Here is a 17,599-nt window from a genome sequence, read left to right as displayed (position 1 = left end):
TACTAACCACATTTTGCATGGTTACAATAATCTGAAAATAAAATTAATAAAGAAAGGGAGGGTATAGAAAAGAAAGATATATTTTCATATTTTCTTTTTTTTTTTCTTATTGAGCATTTTTTAAGAAAAATATTTTTGAAAAAACAATAAAATAAATTGTGAAAACTTATTATTAAAATAAATAACATATTAAAAATATTCGAAAATTTTTACAAGTTATAGAAAATTCACAAAACACATTTTAAATTATTTTAAAATTTCTACTATAATTTCTACTACTATCTTAATATTCTATATATAATAATTAATATAATAATTATTAATAAAATTAAACATAAAAACTAAATACTAATAAATACAAAATATAAAAATACTTATATAAATACGTCTTTTTTGATATAAAAATTTTATCTTTCCTTCGTAAAATGTAACTGTCAATCATGGCGTCCATATTGAAAACTCTTTTTCCCGCGAAAAGTAATCTCAACAAATAGCTTATCTATAAAACTTATCTGTAAAAAAAATTATATCTTTAATATAAATATAGAAATAAAACGTATAAAAATAAATTTATTGTATTAAAATAAAATGATAATCTAATTCAAATTCTTTTTTTAGAAGCTCTTAATACATTAATAATTCTAATAATCAAATGGACGAATAAAAAAAAAGAACAAATCATTTATCGAATTATTATTAATTATAATATTCAAATAAATAAATTTTCAATATTTCAATAAATAATCGAACAAACACGTTAATGAAATAGTAATGTATCAATAAAAAATCACTATTAGAAAAATATTACTCAATAAATTAATCACACATCTGAAGCAAAGTGTCTAGTCGTCACGAGTTTCGATAATAAAATGATACTTCGCATACATTTCAATGTATCGAATTACAAATTGGAGGGGATATGTTCAACAATTCGACAGGTTGGAACATGTCGAATGTATATGACATAAACAATCAATTTCCTGGAAAGGCTGAATTATAAGAAATGTTCTCAGCCTTGAGACTTCAAAATCAAAACAAATAACATTCGAGTCGTATGGATAGACGAACACTTAGAAAAATATAATAGAAATATATGAAATACGTATATGTCAATTTATATAATAATTTAGCTAATTGCTATCTTTGTGCGAATATCAAAAAAATTTATAATAATTATTTTTTGTTGTAAAATAAATAAAAATCTTACCATATTTGTATGAAAATTGTTGGATTATGTATCTATAATTTGTGTATATGCAAAAGTTATTACATGTTTAAAGTCATTCTGTCTTCGAAACTTCAATAAAACGATAATCTGCACAAATATGTTTAATTCTGATATAATAATTAAACAAACATATATTAATTAAACAGTAGGATTAGTAATTTATAATTAAACTTAATAATTATAATATAATATTCTATTAATAAAAGTTTTATGTAATTATGCATTTTTACCAGTGAAATACAATTTATCTTTACGATTTTCAACTATAGACTGATACCATGACTATGCGCGCTATGATATGCATTAATTCTTCTTGCCACTGGGTCTTAGCAGCTTTTTGATTGGTTGAAGCATGTTTCTCTAGTTACTTTAATACGCGAAAATTGAAATAAAATATATTATTACTTAACTATATATTATTAATTAACTATTTATACAATAATTGAATTCTATAAACCCATTAATAATAAAAATAGATTATTATAATTAATTGAATATAAAAATTATTCAAATTAGAGAAATTAAAATATAAAATTGAATATTTAAAATAAAAATTAATCAAATCTGAAAATATAATATAAAAATAAAAATAATGTAATCAATATAAAATTTAAATTAAAGAATATTGAAATATGATAAAAAAATTTAAGATAAAAAATTAAATTAAAAAAAGATAAAGATAAATAAAATAATAATAAAAGAATTTATTATTTATTATTAAAAATTATATAAAATAAAATTCAATAGTTATTTATTTATAATAGTTATTTTACATTAAATATATTTTTTACATTGTTTGAAATTTATTGCAATATTACAGATCATTTAAAAAAATTATTTATATTATTTACAATAAAAATTGAAAGTTAATTTTATATGTTGTCCATTGTTGTCCAATATCAACTTCAATAATGAGATTTTAAAATAATTTTATTTAAATTTTAATAATAAGATTAAAATTTGAAATCATATAATCTATTCGCAATATCTGTATTAAAAATATATTCATTTTATTTAAAGCAAAATAATATAAAATTAAAATATTTAATTCGAAAAAATATTCTATTATTTCGAATGATTGTAAAAATTAAGAACTTAAAAAGAAAATAAAAAGATGACAAAATTCAAGAAAAAAATAAAAAGACGTGAGAAATAAAAAATATAGAACATATTAAGAAAATTAATTCATGTCATTATCGATTTTAGATAATGGTTTATATTAGTTGAGTTATATATATTTGAATGTAAATCATTAAATTTTTTTTTAAAAAGTTGTATAATAATAAATATTTATTTCATCAGTTTTCGAAATGAAATTTTGCCAATAAAAATTAAAAATAGTATTACATCTGTAAAAATTTAACCTATAATTCAAAAAATGAAAAAATTCGTAAACATAAGTATAATATATTTATATATTAATTTCATCACTCTTAATGCTCATTTCATAAAAATTACAAAATTTAATTAGTACGAAAAGATTTAATAAAAGTTTGATTTGACACTTATTTTCGAATAAAATTCTAAACTATCACTTAATAAAGTAATTTTTTAGATACATATAATAATATATTTTTAGATTTTTAATTTCATTTAAAAATGGCTAAATAATATCTTTTTTAAATGATAAAAATAATTTTTTGCATTGAGAAATGATTATTTATTTAATTTGTATTTCATATTATTAACTTACCTGAATAAGAGAAAAAAAATTGTTTATTACATTAATAATTTTTTAAATAAGAATTTATTTAGATATCTCTTATTTAGAATACAATAAAATCATAAAATATTAAAAATTTTACACTCAAAATTATTGTATTAATCGATTGTTTCATGATTATCTATATTATATATTTAAAATGTATTAAATTATATGTGGATAATCGAAAAATATAGATTTCTATTATTTATATTTATTATAAAATTTGTATTAAATTTTTTTTTTTAATCTATTTTTACTTTACTTTAAATTATCTTTACTTATTCATAATTTTTATAGTCAAATTTTGTTTTAATTTTAATTCTAATCACTATTAAGGTTATGATAGTTTTTTATATTGGACCGAAAACTTCGAATGCATAGGAATAGAATAAAAATTGAACATGCTGCGCCATCTCGTGAATATTTTTAGAAAATATTTCGTTAATGTTAGACATTTAGTATAGAGATGGCGCTAGTACCCAATTCCCATTTCTATGTTACTGTCTTCAAAAAGATATTTTTGATACTCGAAAGATGGCGCAGAGAGTTAATTCTTATTCTACTTTATCTACATTGAGGAAATGTTTTTGATCTTGAAGAGATGGCGATGCTAGTCAATTCTTATTCTACCTTACCTTGCTTTTGAAAAGATGTATTGGATTATCAATAGATGGCACTAGTTACACAATAATCAACTTTTCCTATCTCTATCTTTCTTTAATTATTTGCTCTCTTTATTTATATGAGTTTGATTTGCGGCACTCTAGAGATGGCGCTGATTCCCGAATTTTTACCTTCTCTGTCCTTTATTATCAGATGCTTTCCTTGTCTATTCTTACTCTAAATAGGTGATCGTGGATAAAATATAGAATATCAATTAAATGCATTTCGATTATTTTTTTTTACCATTTTTCTATCATTTCTCTTTTAAAACTATAATGTATCCTAATTTTTAATACAAAAACAATTTTAATTAAATATTATATTCTCGTTTTATATTTTAATTCGTAATTTTTTTAATCATCTCATATATAAATATATTTTAAATATTGAAAAAGATTGTATATCGCATAAATATTATTTTGAAAAACATTAAATTCAAACATTTTTTTTAAAAAAATATAATTTTATTTGTACTCTTAATTTAATTTTTTATTAACGTATAATTTTATTTTTGTACATTTATATAATACTACAAGAATTATCCTTATTTTAATGACATATTTTTATAAAAACGCATCTTACAAAATATAATAATCATTATATTAATTACGAAAGATAAACTACTTTACATATGTAGAGTTATATAATTCAACATTGAATAACAGAAATTCTTCATCTTATAACTATATTAAGCAAATATACATATTTACATCCATCTATTAAAATTTTTTTATAAATATCAATAACTTATTGAAACTTACACGACAAAGATCTATCGAGTTACGATTTATGGACACGATTTCAATAATTTTTTGGTAAAATTGGTATACGCGTTTCTCGTGAATCTCGTCTATAGCTACTCCCATAACTGGTTGGCGTAAATCTGCGTTGCGTCGTAGATATTTCCCTGAAAGTTGCAAAATGGAGTAGGCAATTGTTATACAGAAGAATTATATATATATATATATATATTTTTTACAATATTAACATACCTGTGGATGAAATTCCGACGCTTTCTCGGCCACAAATGAAACGCCCCATATATCAGAGGATTTACCAAACTGTTGCTCATGCCAAAGAAGAAGATAATGTTTTGTAGTTCATCGCTAAACTGAAAAACGTTGGAGATCTTTATTAATTTCTCAAAGTAAAGTATATCTATAACGAATGTCTTAACATATCCAATGCAAGTAAACATTTTTACATGTTCAAGAAATGTGATAATATATTTGTTAAAATTCATTATATCATATTATATATATAGATCTTCTTCGTTTTTTCGATGAATTTATTAAATTTTAATTTCAAATATCTTAATTATAATAAATATAATATCTCCGAAGAAATCAAGAGCGTCTTAAAATTTTCCAAATTGGAAATCTCTCATTTTTTTCTCAAGCGAAAAACTACAAAAATACAAAAATGGTAAGAAGAGACAAGAGAAGAGAATTTTTTCGGGGGATGAATAAAAAAAAAGAAATTTATCCAAAAAAGGAGAGAGATAAGGAAAAATTACTCATTATGATAAAATACTCACATGTTTATCGGGACAAGAGAACATAAATATGATCATCATTGTGTAATACGGTGTCCACCAAAATATAAAGGCAGTCACTATAACGATACTGATCCTCAATGATTTAGCTTTTGCTCGATACATTAATTTTCTTCGATTTACATCCCCGTTTACGTGGCATATATCGTTATTGGCCAATTTCACTTTGAACATTCTTTCGCTCCCTGAAAAATTATTTTTCACATTTAATATTGCTCGAACAAATAATATGTACAAGGAAAATGATAGATCTATTAACGAAACGAAGGAAAAAAAAAAGTAATGTATATACAATCTTTCCTAATCTTTTCGAAACTTATATTTCTTACTCACGAGATATTGTAATTATGGTGAAAACATAGGTGGCGATGAGGATGCCAAGAGGCAGAAGAAACATGGAGAACAAACCGAACGATACGTAGAGCTGTTCCTGCCAGGGCTCTGTGTAAAATCCATAGGTCACGCATTGCTCGAATTTCTCGACGAACGGCCCTTGGACAACGTGGAATATGATAATCTGAAAATGTCAAATGGGAAAATATCGTGTACGTATATTTCGCATATACGTGTTCCGGTTCAATGCAATTTTCTTCTGAAGTGAATTAATAATAACTTTGCATTACTCTGATCGATTGAATTCTATTTCATAAATCTGTACATATCTCAAGAAATATTTTTCACGTTTCTATGCGTAGATATATATAAAAACGAGGAAATCATCGTCAATCATGTAACGATTAATTACAGACAATTTACAATTTTAAATTCCTCGTTTTTTTTTTAAGAATTTTTTTTAAGACTCTGCTTGTCTCGATTTGCATTTTTGCGTTGGACTTTTTCAATTAAGAGATTACGCGAGAAGTTACCACATCGAGTTTAATATAATAAGATAGAAAAATCTACTGAATTATTTTGGAAAATTTTAAAATTCAAAATCGATTATAACAAAGGTTAAAGAAATAATTATTTTAAGAGGGATTTAAAAAAGATATTTAAAAAAACTAGTTAGTCTATTTCGCGTAATATAAATACGATTTGTTTTATTTCAATCATTTCATGTTCGTTTGTCGAATTTTTCTCTCCGAATCCCAGTAGAGTATTTTTATTTGTAATTATTTTCATTTATATACAGCCACAATGGAACGATCTGCGTTATCGATCGTAACATCGATTCTCGACGTGTGAATTTGGGGATAGGTTATCTCTCAAGTTATTACGAAAAATGGAGTCGCGATTTAAAAAAAAAAAAAAAAAGGTTAGAACGCCGTGTCTCTCGATCATACTCGAAACATCTACGTTCAATTGTAAACGTCGATGCTCGTTCCAACCATCGGTTAACAGAAATGTGACGTAAGAAAATTTTTGGTCGCCGTTTTATCTTAAAAATTTCCAAAGTATTTAAAATTTCCAAAGGGAGAGGGAAATCAACGAATCATGGATTGAAAGTTGTAGCTCGATGAAATATAAAAATTTCTCGTCAAAATTCACGGGAACAGGTAGCGCCAAGACCATCTGTCAATTAATTACCATCTCTTAAGGTAGTATTATAGATGTATATATGTATATATATATAGATATACAGTCAGTTGCAGAAGTATTCATAGATCTTATTTCGATTTCAATTAATAAGTTGTGTTAATCAATATCAACGATAATTCTATTATCGAGACATTGTGAATATGGGTTATATATGATCGTAATGGGTTATATAGCAACTTGTTTCTTTGATTTTAGAGGATAAAATTATCCTATATTATTTTGAAATTTTATAAATAAATAATTCGTAATACATGGAGCAAAATATTAAATTAATTAAATATTGCTATTTTATTATATTTGGTATGAAAAGTATTTCTAGTTGAAACGTATAGAAAATATGAGAAAATGGTAAAAATTTGAGGATTGATTTTTCTGTCTCAAGGAGAATTATGTTTTATAAATATAAAAATTTTCGTCAAAATCTGATTTCTTAAATTTCCTCAATTGTTTCGATGTATTTGAATATTTTTCGAAGATTTTATTGATTTTATTGTAAAAAGTCAAGATATCCATTTCTTTTTTTAATTCTACATTATTATATTAAATTCAAGATTATGGTGTACTCAAATATTTCATTAATTCATCTTAACAACATTCGGTTACAATTTTAATAAAAAATTATAAAAACAATCGAATTTTAATTGGACACAAATGAATATCCTAAATTGATTATTAAATTGATTATTACATTTTACTAAAAACGCTCATTTTCTTCGAATTATCGAAAATACTTTTCAATTTATCAAGCATTTAAAAAATTATTTAACAACGCAATAAGAAGTATGCGAAGTGTAGAATAGCATAAGAAGATATATTTGAATAATAATTTATTAAGTATCTTTATGAATATTCACAATGTCAAGTTCATATTTTATTCAAAATGAGAACTTGGGAATGATCGGGTTAGAGGATATCCCCTCGTTGCTTTATTTAATTCTATCTTCGATGTATCGCGTAAAAATTTCCTATAATTAATTGTTCAAAAATTAATAATAATAAAAATAAATTATTTTTGAACTAATCTAATCTAAGTTGAAAATTAATATTTTTGAATTTTACTCGTTAAATATTATCAAAAAACGAAAAACTGTCAACAATTTTAAAACAAAATTTCGTTATTAATAATAAATATGTTCAAATTACTAATTATCGTATTAATGATTTTTCATGATTTTGAATATTTTAAATAGAAACATAAATTATAAAAATATCACAAACTTTGAAATCCATTTTAAAATAAAAAATTGTTTTAACAAATTGTTTAATTAATTTTTCTATGTGTTTTCTTGAAATGATGCACTAATATTAATTTATATCATTTATATCGAGATGTTAACGAATGTTTCTTTCGGATGTTTTGAAAAATGGCGCGAAAAATTTTTTACAGATACATCTTATGAATACAGAGAATTCTAATTCGATATTCTTTTGCAGTTTAGAAGAAGGATGCAATCATGGTGAGTGATTCGTCTAAAATTCTCGGGTTAGTCATCAAGGCCATTAAAAATCTTCGCGAATTAAAAGGATCGACTTCGAAAGAAATCTTGCATTATCTCTCGTCTGTCTACGATATATTACCAAATGTAGCGCGTCGTCAGGTTAGCGAAACTTTTTCTTGAATAATAGAAACAAAATCTTCATCATGGAAATATATCAAAAGATAAATTTCTACATTCTCATTAGACTAGAACATAACTATTCGCACAACAAGTTGCCACAACTATATTATTATAATCTACAAATTATTAAATTAGAAAAAAAATAGCTAAAACTCGTTTACATCCAAACTTATCCAAACACTACTAAGAAACAATAAATATTTCAAAACTTAGAAAAATGAATTTTGCCTTTCTTCAACCCTTCAATTCTCCAATATTAAACACGTTTCGTATCTCCATATTCGTTTATATATCCCGAAAACTCAATCCTCGAATCCAAACAGATGCAAACGGCTTTGAAACGCGGGGTGGCGTACGGCATTTTGAAGAAGAATGGCGGCCATTACATTTTACCGACGAACGGGGATATAAAGTGTCAAGAGATCGCGGAGCAAGAGGTGAATCTATTGGACGCCTGCCGAAGAAGCAGGATGCAGCGGAAGATGGGGTGCAAATGCAAGAAAAAAGGGCGCAGACGAGGGAAGAGGAAGAGGAGATTCTGCAGATGCAAGCCTAGAAGACGCGTGAGGCGTAGGCGGGCGGCTCGAGGCGGCTGCCGAACTCGTAGGAGGCGGAGGCGGTCTCGTAGCCGAAGAAGAAGGAAAAGGAAATGCCCGTGCGGTGGTACGGGGCGCAGCGGCAATTTGGATCGGCTGAAAAGGGCCCCCACCTCCCAACCGTTCGATAAATTCTGCACGCGGAAATCGGTGGAAGGTTACGATTCCGCGGTCAGCGAAAAGAGTTCGTTGTCCAGTGCCTCTTCGATGGAGTAGAAATGCACATGATTCCCCATGGTGTGTACATGCTGTCATTGGGTAAGGTGTAAAAGTGAAAGGCAGAGTATTGGTACTGTCTTGTTACTTTTTTTCTTTTTTTTTACTATGGAATTGTGGGGATGTTTATTTATTCATTTGTATCGAAATTGACGAAACTGTGATATTTGTTAATCACGTTAATCATTTATAGTTTCTTCATTCATTTCTTCATTTATTAAGTCAACAAGTTAAGACTTGAGAGTTGATTTGACAAAATTGTATTAATATTTTTGAGATTCGTCTGAAATATGGGGATTTTATTATTTATAATACATGGGAATGTGGGGAATGTTATTGTAAAAGAGTTGGTTTTGATCTTAAATGGGGATTACTGAAATGTCGCGGCCAATTTCTTTTTGTTTTAAGCGCAAGATGAAATAGGGTTGAGCAGCTTGTACGATAACAAAGCAAAGCTTGAGGCAGCAATTTATTCGAGAAGCTTTTCTTGAGGGGCGTATTCCTATGTTTTGTAAAGTAGCAAATTGATATGATGGTAAACAGCTCGGGGAGGAAATGGAAAATGGTTTGAGATAGAATCAGATTTACTGGAAGAAAGATTGAATGAAATTTTTTTACTAATTCTTAAGTAATAATAATTAATATTTGTTTAAGAAAATTAAAAGTGGAAGAAAAAAATAGTCAATTGGCTTGATAAGATAATTAACTAATTGTTTTTGAATCTTAAGATAAAGATTTATAACATAAGATTTATATCTTCTTAATTTATATCGTTTCTTTTCTTACAGTGATACAATGAACACAGTGAACAGTGGTACAAAGAAAATCATCTTAAAGCACCAACATGTTGGTTGTATAATGTATCTTCCTAAGATTGATTCATTTTTATTGACATTTTATATACTCTACTACGTAATTTATATAATTTTCTCGTCTATTCAGTTTTTCTATGACAATTTTTTATTCTCCTTTTTCTGTACAAGTTACATCGTTTTATTATGAGACACATGTTACGTCTTATTTGATAATAATTTTGTAACAGTGGAGAGTGAAAATATATAGAATTTTACTATTATAAACTTGTGTAAAATTCTTTTGATACGTTACTTTATTTTTTCGAAGAACAATATATCTATTTTTTCTTCTTTTTTTAAAATGAATATTTGCACAGTTTTTAAGTTCAGCAAAAAAAAAAAAAAAAAAAAAAACAGAAGAGAAAAGAAAGAAAGAAGGAGTCGTAAAATTTTTAATTAATATTAGCTTTTAGCTTCAAATTTGCAAACTGACGTTTAAATTTCTATATTTCACCCTTTCTTTTTTAATCAGGCCATTCCATTTTTTAATGGACAACGTAACATTGTTATATCTCAGTTTTTTACTTTACGAATTTACATATAAATTAACACTTTTCTCTGACCAGACATCCGGAACTGTTTTGCGTGCCACCATGCAGAATTTTGGTTTTGTCGCGAAAACCGCATGTGATGTTCCGCGGTTTGGGTCAGTTTCCAATTTCGATATGCTATTATTTTCCAGTGTTTTATAATTCGTTTGCTCGTGCTCGTGACAAGTTCTTCATTTTAAGCTTAATTAAAGACATGACATTGTCCGTGACAATGATGAATTAAAATGTTTAAAAATTAAATTTATAATAATCGTCGATTAATTGACTAAGAAAACAAGTTTTTATCGATAGGCATTTTTGTAATCTATTAATATTAATTGGGAATCATGGATAATTGTGATAATTACAATATACACATATATATAGTGATTAAGAGTTATTAGACTGTTAATGAATACTATGCAATTCTATCAAAGATTGAATTTTTAATTCCTTGAATATTTTTCATAGTTCGATTAATTTTATTATTTATTAATATTAATAAATTGCAAGTTTAATACCAGATAATAAAATAAATTTTACGGAAATAAATCTTATCTAATATCAAATTATCTTTTGTTAGAGAAAAAAATTCATAATCTATAACTTGCAACTCTAAAAAAAAAAACTCTAAAATTTTAAAGTATAATATTATTTGGCAAATTATTATTCAAAATAAATTATTATTCAAAATAATTTTTTTTTCAATTGAAAATTATTTTCAATTTCAGGCACGTAATGGCTGCTGTTTTCCGTTAAAATGCGATTAAAGAAATTGAGAGAAATAAAAGTTGTAAGGAAAGAGAGAAAGAGAGAGAGAGAGAAATAAGCGATTTCTTTACTTTCTTCTTTCGCACATTTGTTGAAAAGTTTTATCGGCAACCGAATGTCAGCTGCTGCAAATTACTTTTTAATTGCGAATCAGCCACTTGATCGGTTTCACTGATCGAACTTTTAACTCGTTTGGAGCGGACAAATTTCGTCGAAAAGTTTGCTCGATTTCGTATCGCGCAGCGATGAATTAGAAATTTAGAAACGACAAAGTACTCGCTCTAAAACAGTAATAAAATCTCGAATAAGAATATTATTCGAAAACACGTAATGAAATTTAATAAAATTATTATTGCAAAATGTTAGAATATTTATAATAATTAATATAGTCGATCATATATTACTTTTTGTTCCAGAAATTAAAAATAAAAAAAAATTATATACTTTTTTAATGTCTCGAATATTTATATTGTGTTGCTTTTTCAGCTTGTTATGATTTATACCGACATAATATTAATTATTTCATTATATCTTAACTGGTATTATTAATATGAATTGATTCGAAAGTTCATTAAATGAAATATATATATTTTCATAGATATTTTATATCGTTTCTAATCTAAAATACGCATTTGTCAAACTATTTCAACCACGAAACTCGATCCTCTTAATGATAATTACGTATCATATAGCACAATTATTTATTAAATCATATTGTGAATTTGAACGAATAATGAATATCGAGAGTAATTCAAAACGACCACTATTCACCATTTAAAGCGAAATAGTTTGATTATATATTGATTTTAAGCAATATAAAAAAAAAATAAATAAAAAAATAAAAGTATTGAACAAATGCAGTTTATTCTTTATATTATATATTAGAAAGATTATATATTAGGATGTAAATCCTATATATAATCTTTCTAGATAATTAAATAAGTTCAATGACTTGTTAACTCGTCTCTCTTTCCTGATTAAAAATTCCCTATTAATCTGGGGAATTCTAACTATATCCCTTATTTACCCTTGATAATTTTCAGAGACCAAAGTTTCTCCAATTGCTTCAAGAGTTGGAACGTGTAATTCAACTCGTAGATGTACCTTATCAATCAATTATACTACAATCAATTAAATTTAAATTTCTTCACTTGGGCGAGTTTCCTAACTGAATAATTATTATTATTATTTAATTGATTAAAAGTGAATGTTCAATGGGTATGATCAAACGGATAGATGGCAATAAAATAATTTATCCCTTAGTTCCTTATAATTGTTCCTACTTAATTATTTTATTTTCCATTTTCAATCCTTAACTTCCACTTTTGAAAACTATAAACATATTACAACGTTGCTTACCTGAGGCAGTGACAGTAGAAAGGATAGTATCCACGCCACGATGATGAACTTCAAACATCTCTCAGCTGTGTTCATCCCTTTCATAGGATATCTTATGGCAAAGAATCTGTCCACACCGATCAGTACCAGCACGAACGTGCTCAGATACAGGCTGAACACCTGAAAGAATTTGAACAATTTGCACGCAACGTTTCCCCATATCCATTCCACGGTGTAATTCCACATCGCTTCTCCGCCTATGCAGAACACTGATACGAAGAGATCGGCTACAGCTAGCTGCAGGATCAACGTGTAAATCGCCGACCAAGAGTGGTGTCTTCGTCGACACCTGACGATCGAGTATATGGTGACCAGGTTGGCCAATATGCTGATGACCGCCATGATGCTCAATATGACAGATTTAAAGAGGGTGTTGCTGTTTGAGTGTGGCGCGTGTTCCAAACACGTTATGTTTTTTAAATTGTAAGAATGAAAGGGATGGCTCAACTCGCTCGTGTTCCATAATCTCGAGTCAAGGGTTAGATCACGAGAGTGATTGAAGAAGTTGGTCAGATTATCGCAAGCTGGTAACATGTACGTGGTATAATTGCTTGGTATCGTCATTCTTGATGATTTTTCGTTCTATCCCTCCTCGTATTGTTGTTCTTCATTGTATCTGCGAACAATGAGGACTCGATGAGCGATTTTTTCGCGCGTCCTAAAAGATATTATTATTATTATGTATTTAAAAAAATGTAAGCAGTATTTAATAAAAATTTGTATACACATCTTTGAATAATTTGTCATCGAGAAATTAACGTCGATGTAATTGAAAATCCGGTGAATCGGAAATTAATATCGAATAATCGATAATATTGCGATAGAGTAGCAAATATTCATGAATCGGATATATCCGTGGATCGGATCTTCGAATTTGAAATTGATCGGGCAACAATCGAGTCAGATGTAAAAACGAAGATGGATTTAAATTTTACATGATTTAATTAAATTTTATTGGGAAAAAATTTTAATATTTCTAATTTCTGTATGGAAAGATACAAATTTTCCTAATATCGAGAAAGTGAACAGTGAAAAAAATATATCGTAAACTTCAGGGAAAACTATTTTATAATTTAAAACGTACGTAATATATTTCTGGAAACGCCAATGTTCAACACTTAAAAACACGATGCGTTATAATTCTGAAATCGTGAAAAATAATTTATTCTAGCGTACGTATTCATGAATCTTATAAATTTTTTGTTCCTTCATTTCTGGTCGGTCGTAAAATATTTCCATAAAAAAGAAAAGAAAAAAAAAAGGAAAAAAAGGGAGAAAAAAATTCGCCAACATGGACTTACCTTCGATTCTCTTTGTTTTCAAAAAAAAAAAAAAATGGTGGATTTTTCACGTTTTCACGTTTCGCCAAAAAAAATTGCAGGATGAGCAGAGAGTGGACTCGCATTAAATTGGCAAGATTCAGTTGGGAAATGTTATAATAAAGTCTCGTTGCTATTTCACTGGTTTTTTGCATTCGTTGAACATGCGTATCACTTCATTCCTCCATTTGTTCAAGGACTGTCTCTGTTCCACTGTTTCGTTTTTATTTATTAAGCGTATTCTTGGAATCTTTGATTTACATCGAATAATTTTATCTTTGACATTGATTTTAATTAGAATTTTTCTTGTTTCTTCCAATCCCTTTATACTTCTATTAGAAGTATAAAGAAGCAAACGTCGCAGTTAAGAGCTGTGAACTGAATTATTTATATTAAAAATATATAAGTATGGACATAATTATTAAAGATATTTAGATTAGAAATTTAGAAATAAAGAAAAAAAATAGGGGTTTTAATTTTCATTTTTTCTAAAGTTTTGAAAAATGTGATATTGGATAAATATTTTTATCATATTAATTTAACTACATATACATATATAATTGAGTACACGTCAATATTCAAGTAAACAGTATAGAAAGAATTGAATAAAAAATTAGATCAATTTTCTCGTTTATTGTTTTTTTTATTTTTTTCAATATACGAAGATTATTATTATAATTGAAATGTAATTTAAATCTTCTGTTATTAGCGATAAATAATAATAAGAATATGATAAATGATTAATAAATAAATGTTTAAACTTTTCTCTAACATCATTTGGTTTGTGATGTGTAATAATTTTTTACTTCTTATGTTTTGTTTTGAAAAGAATTAAAGGAAAGGAAAAATGCATAATTAATTAAGATTAATTTTTAAAAGAGTTAACGCAATATCCTTCATTTTCAACGCGAAAAAAAGAGAAATAAATAACAGGAAACATATGTAAATTATACGTATGATTATTGATTGAAATTATGCGAGGTCGATTGTTTGTTTCATAAATCATCTCATTAAACATAGTAGAATAATTTTTTGTTGAATCGATGTCAATTATGATTCCATTATAAAGAAATTATTTTATTTAATCATACTTTCAATGAATCATTTAATTTTATGTAAATATTTTTTTCTATCGTATTTATTAATTCTTATTCATAATCTGTAGAATTAATTATTATTTATTATACCTTTTATATCTTATTTATTAATATCTTATTTATAATATAATGATATACAATATTAATTGTACACAATGGAAATTATTCAATGATCATACCTGTATTTTCTGTATTCTCTCTCTCTCTTTCTCTCTCTTGATTTAGATTCGATAGAAACTAAAATTAAAAAATATTTCATTATTAACAGTATACTAATTATTTGTAAAAGCATGTTATGCCATTAAAAGTACATTATACTGTCAATCAGAATTTATATCCGTAGCAATCTGATTTCCTATATATCTATAATTTTATATAAACTTACTAATATCTATTTCCTTCGACGTAGAAAGTTTCTGATTCATTATATTCATTTCTCGTGAATTTCAATCTCATTTATTTAAACGTTTAATTATTGTTTGATTGATCTTAAAAAGAATAGAATTTTTATGTTCCACTTTGATATCGATTTTAATTGTATTTTCATATTTATGAATAAATATCATAATTTTAAAGGAAATTGTAAATAATCTAATAAGAGTGTTATTAGAAAAACCAAGAGGAATGAATAAGATCTTGTCAATGAAAGTCTTGTTACATATAATCACTATTTACTATTATTTATCACTATATTGCACTGTCACAAGCCGATGATTGGCATATTTTTTTATAAGAATCTATTAAGTAAGAATCTTTTTATCTTTTAAAAACAAGCGTATTTTTTATTGAAACACTCAATAATGAGAAATTAGTTGAAATATTTTACATTTTGATCGTTAAAATCTCTTTTCATTTTAAATAGAATAAAGTTTTCAGCAAAAAACAAATTTTTTTCAATTATTTTTTACCTCATCAGTTGTGTAACAAAAAAAATTTATTCCTAACTTATTAAACTTTTAAAATTGTTAAAATTCTGCAAAGAAAATATTATGTCTTTCCTATGTATAATATTATTGTAATAATTGTACTTCACGATCGCATTGACACTAACACGACATGTTTAAGAATTTATTCATTTTCTATCTGATCTTTTTCTTGTCCTTCACTTTTTCACTTGGTCACGCGTTTAATTAACACAGAAAAGAAGTTTACATCGTAGTTGTTTGAAACAGTCATTGCAATGATAAAAACTATACGTTTGTTTATATTACGATTTTAATCCTTTTACAAATTTTTTTCTTTTTACAATAATCATTATATCAATTTATATTGTGCATTGTACATTGTCAGCATTATCAATGCGTTATATTATAAAAATTAAAAATTTTTCTTAAATTATTCTCTCATGCACAATTGTTATCGATCGAAAATCACAATTTTTTAAATTAAAAAATTTTCAAATTATTCTCACACACTCGATCGTTATTATAAATATTTATGAGATATTGGTATCGTTAAATACCGATTAATTTTTTAACTTATTTACGGATTATTCGTTTTGAAAATCGGTGATCTTCTGGTTTCATGATACTAAGCCGCCAAGCGGATATCGACTAGCGGTGGAAAACGCTTGCCTTCCATTTTTCCATCTCTTTCTTTCGATTCTATCCACCTTATTCTCTTGTTTGTTTTGCATTTTATGATGCAAAACGATTTAAATGTGAATACATAAGTAATGCATTATTCAATCCCATTTTTCCATTCCAGGAATTCATTATTTTGTTGTAAACAAAATAATATGATTTAAATATGATAACTATTAATTGCATCATATTTCTCATCATTCTGTTCTGATATTATTATTATTTTCGTTAATGCAGTTAATAAATAAATATATAAAATGACAATAAATCGTAACGAATTAAATATATTTGATAGAATAAGATATAATAATAAAATATGAATGTGTATAAATTATTAAATTAGATTAAATTACGAATCAGAGTATGAAATGAAATAACGCAGTTGCTCGTTTGTAAGATACTCACTCTTTTCATTCGTTTCAATATAATTATTAATTCTTTTTTCTCAAAATTTAGACGTTACATATACTCCATCTGTTTTTAAGTATTTTTGATATTTTTTTAATTCCTATATAATAATTTCCTTCATCATAATTTTCTATTTTTCAATTTTTCTTCCTTTTTCTAAAATTTTACTTTAAACCAATACCTTCCCAAATTACAAATTACACGTTAAAACTTCACCAAGTTAACTAACAACTTACCACCGATCCCCATTGTCCCAAGCGTTGTAAAAGTTCGAAAGAACAAAACGCTCTCTACACTTCTCTTCCTTCTTTATCAATTTGTCGGAGTAGACTCCATCAATCGGATCCGCTCCAACTTCTCCTCCTCATCCACATCTCTTTTCCACCTTCTAGCTATGGGAATCGGTATTTCATCCCTCCTACGCAACTTTTCTATGGAATCCTCTCATCGAATGATCTCTGGAAACAGGTAAAAGAAAGAAGAGAAAAAGAAAGATGAAAATTAAGCTTCTTTCGAGT

General features: G+C 26.3%; 2 protein-coding genes and 1 long non-coding RNA gene across 5 annotated transcripts; 1 reads left to right on the top strand and 2 right to left on the bottom strand.

Annotated features, from left to right (window-relative positions):
• Positions 1-246: 246 nt before the first annotated feature.
• Positions 247-1,689, bottom strand: LOC108002954 (uncharacterized). 2 transcript variants are annotated; one of them, XR_001766932.3, is made up of 3 exons: positions 1,459-1,687; positions 1,208-1,315; positions 247-512 (listed from the first exon to the last, which is right to left on the bottom strand). It is a non-coding gene; the product is annotated as an uncharacterized LOC108002954 (long non-coding RNA). The 2 variants fall into 2 exon arrangements; XR_009829572.1 differs by having other exon boundaries at positions 1,208-1,689.
• Positions 1,690-4,058: 2,369 nt separating this feature from the next.
• LOC108002975 (gonadotropin-releasing hormone receptor) lies at positions 4,059-17,471 on the bottom strand. 2 transcript variants are annotated; one of them, XM_062081829.1, is made up of 8 exons: positions 17,318-17,471; positions 15,270-15,327; positions 13,976-14,371; positions 12,636-13,290; positions 5,485-5,668; positions 5,134-5,336; positions 4,589-4,707; positions 4,059-4,503 (listed from the first exon to the last, which is right to left on the bottom strand). In XM_062081829.1, the coding sequence occupies exons 4-8, from the start codon at positions 13,236-13,238 to the stop codon at positions 4,398-4,400; spliced, it is 1,215 nt and encodes a 404-aa protein (XP_061937813.1). In that variant the 5' UTR covers positions 13,239-13,290; positions 13,976-14,371; positions 15,270-15,327; positions 17,318-17,471; the 3' UTR covers positions 4,059-4,397. The 2 variants fall into 2 exon arrangements, with proteins under 2 accessions (XP_061937813.1, XP_016920488.1); XM_017064999.2 differs by lacking the exon at positions 17,318-17,471 and adding an exon at positions 15,476-16,690.
• LOC108002976 (protamine-like protein) lies at positions 8,129-9,131 on the top strand. Its single transcript, XM_028669284.2, has 2 exons — positions 8,129-8,288; positions 8,633-9,131. Exons 1-2 carry the CDS (start codon positions 8,145-8,147, stop codon positions 9,119-9,121), a joined length of 633 nt encoding a protein of 210 aa, XP_028525085.1. The 5' UTR covers positions 8,129-8,144; the 3' UTR covers positions 9,122-9,131.
• Positions 17,472-17,599: the final 128 nt, after the last annotated feature.

Source organism: Apis cerana, linkage group LG1 (assembly GCF_029169275.1).
Source record: "Apis cerana isolate GH-2021 linkage group LG1, AcerK_1.0, whole genome shotgun sequence".
Classification (NCBI taxonomy): Eukaryota; Metazoa; Arthropoda; class Insecta; order Hymenoptera; family Apidae; genus Apis; species Apis cerana.
The sequence above is the reverse complement of the archived record's forward strand: the minus strand, read 5'-3'. Positions and strand labels throughout refer to the sequence as shown.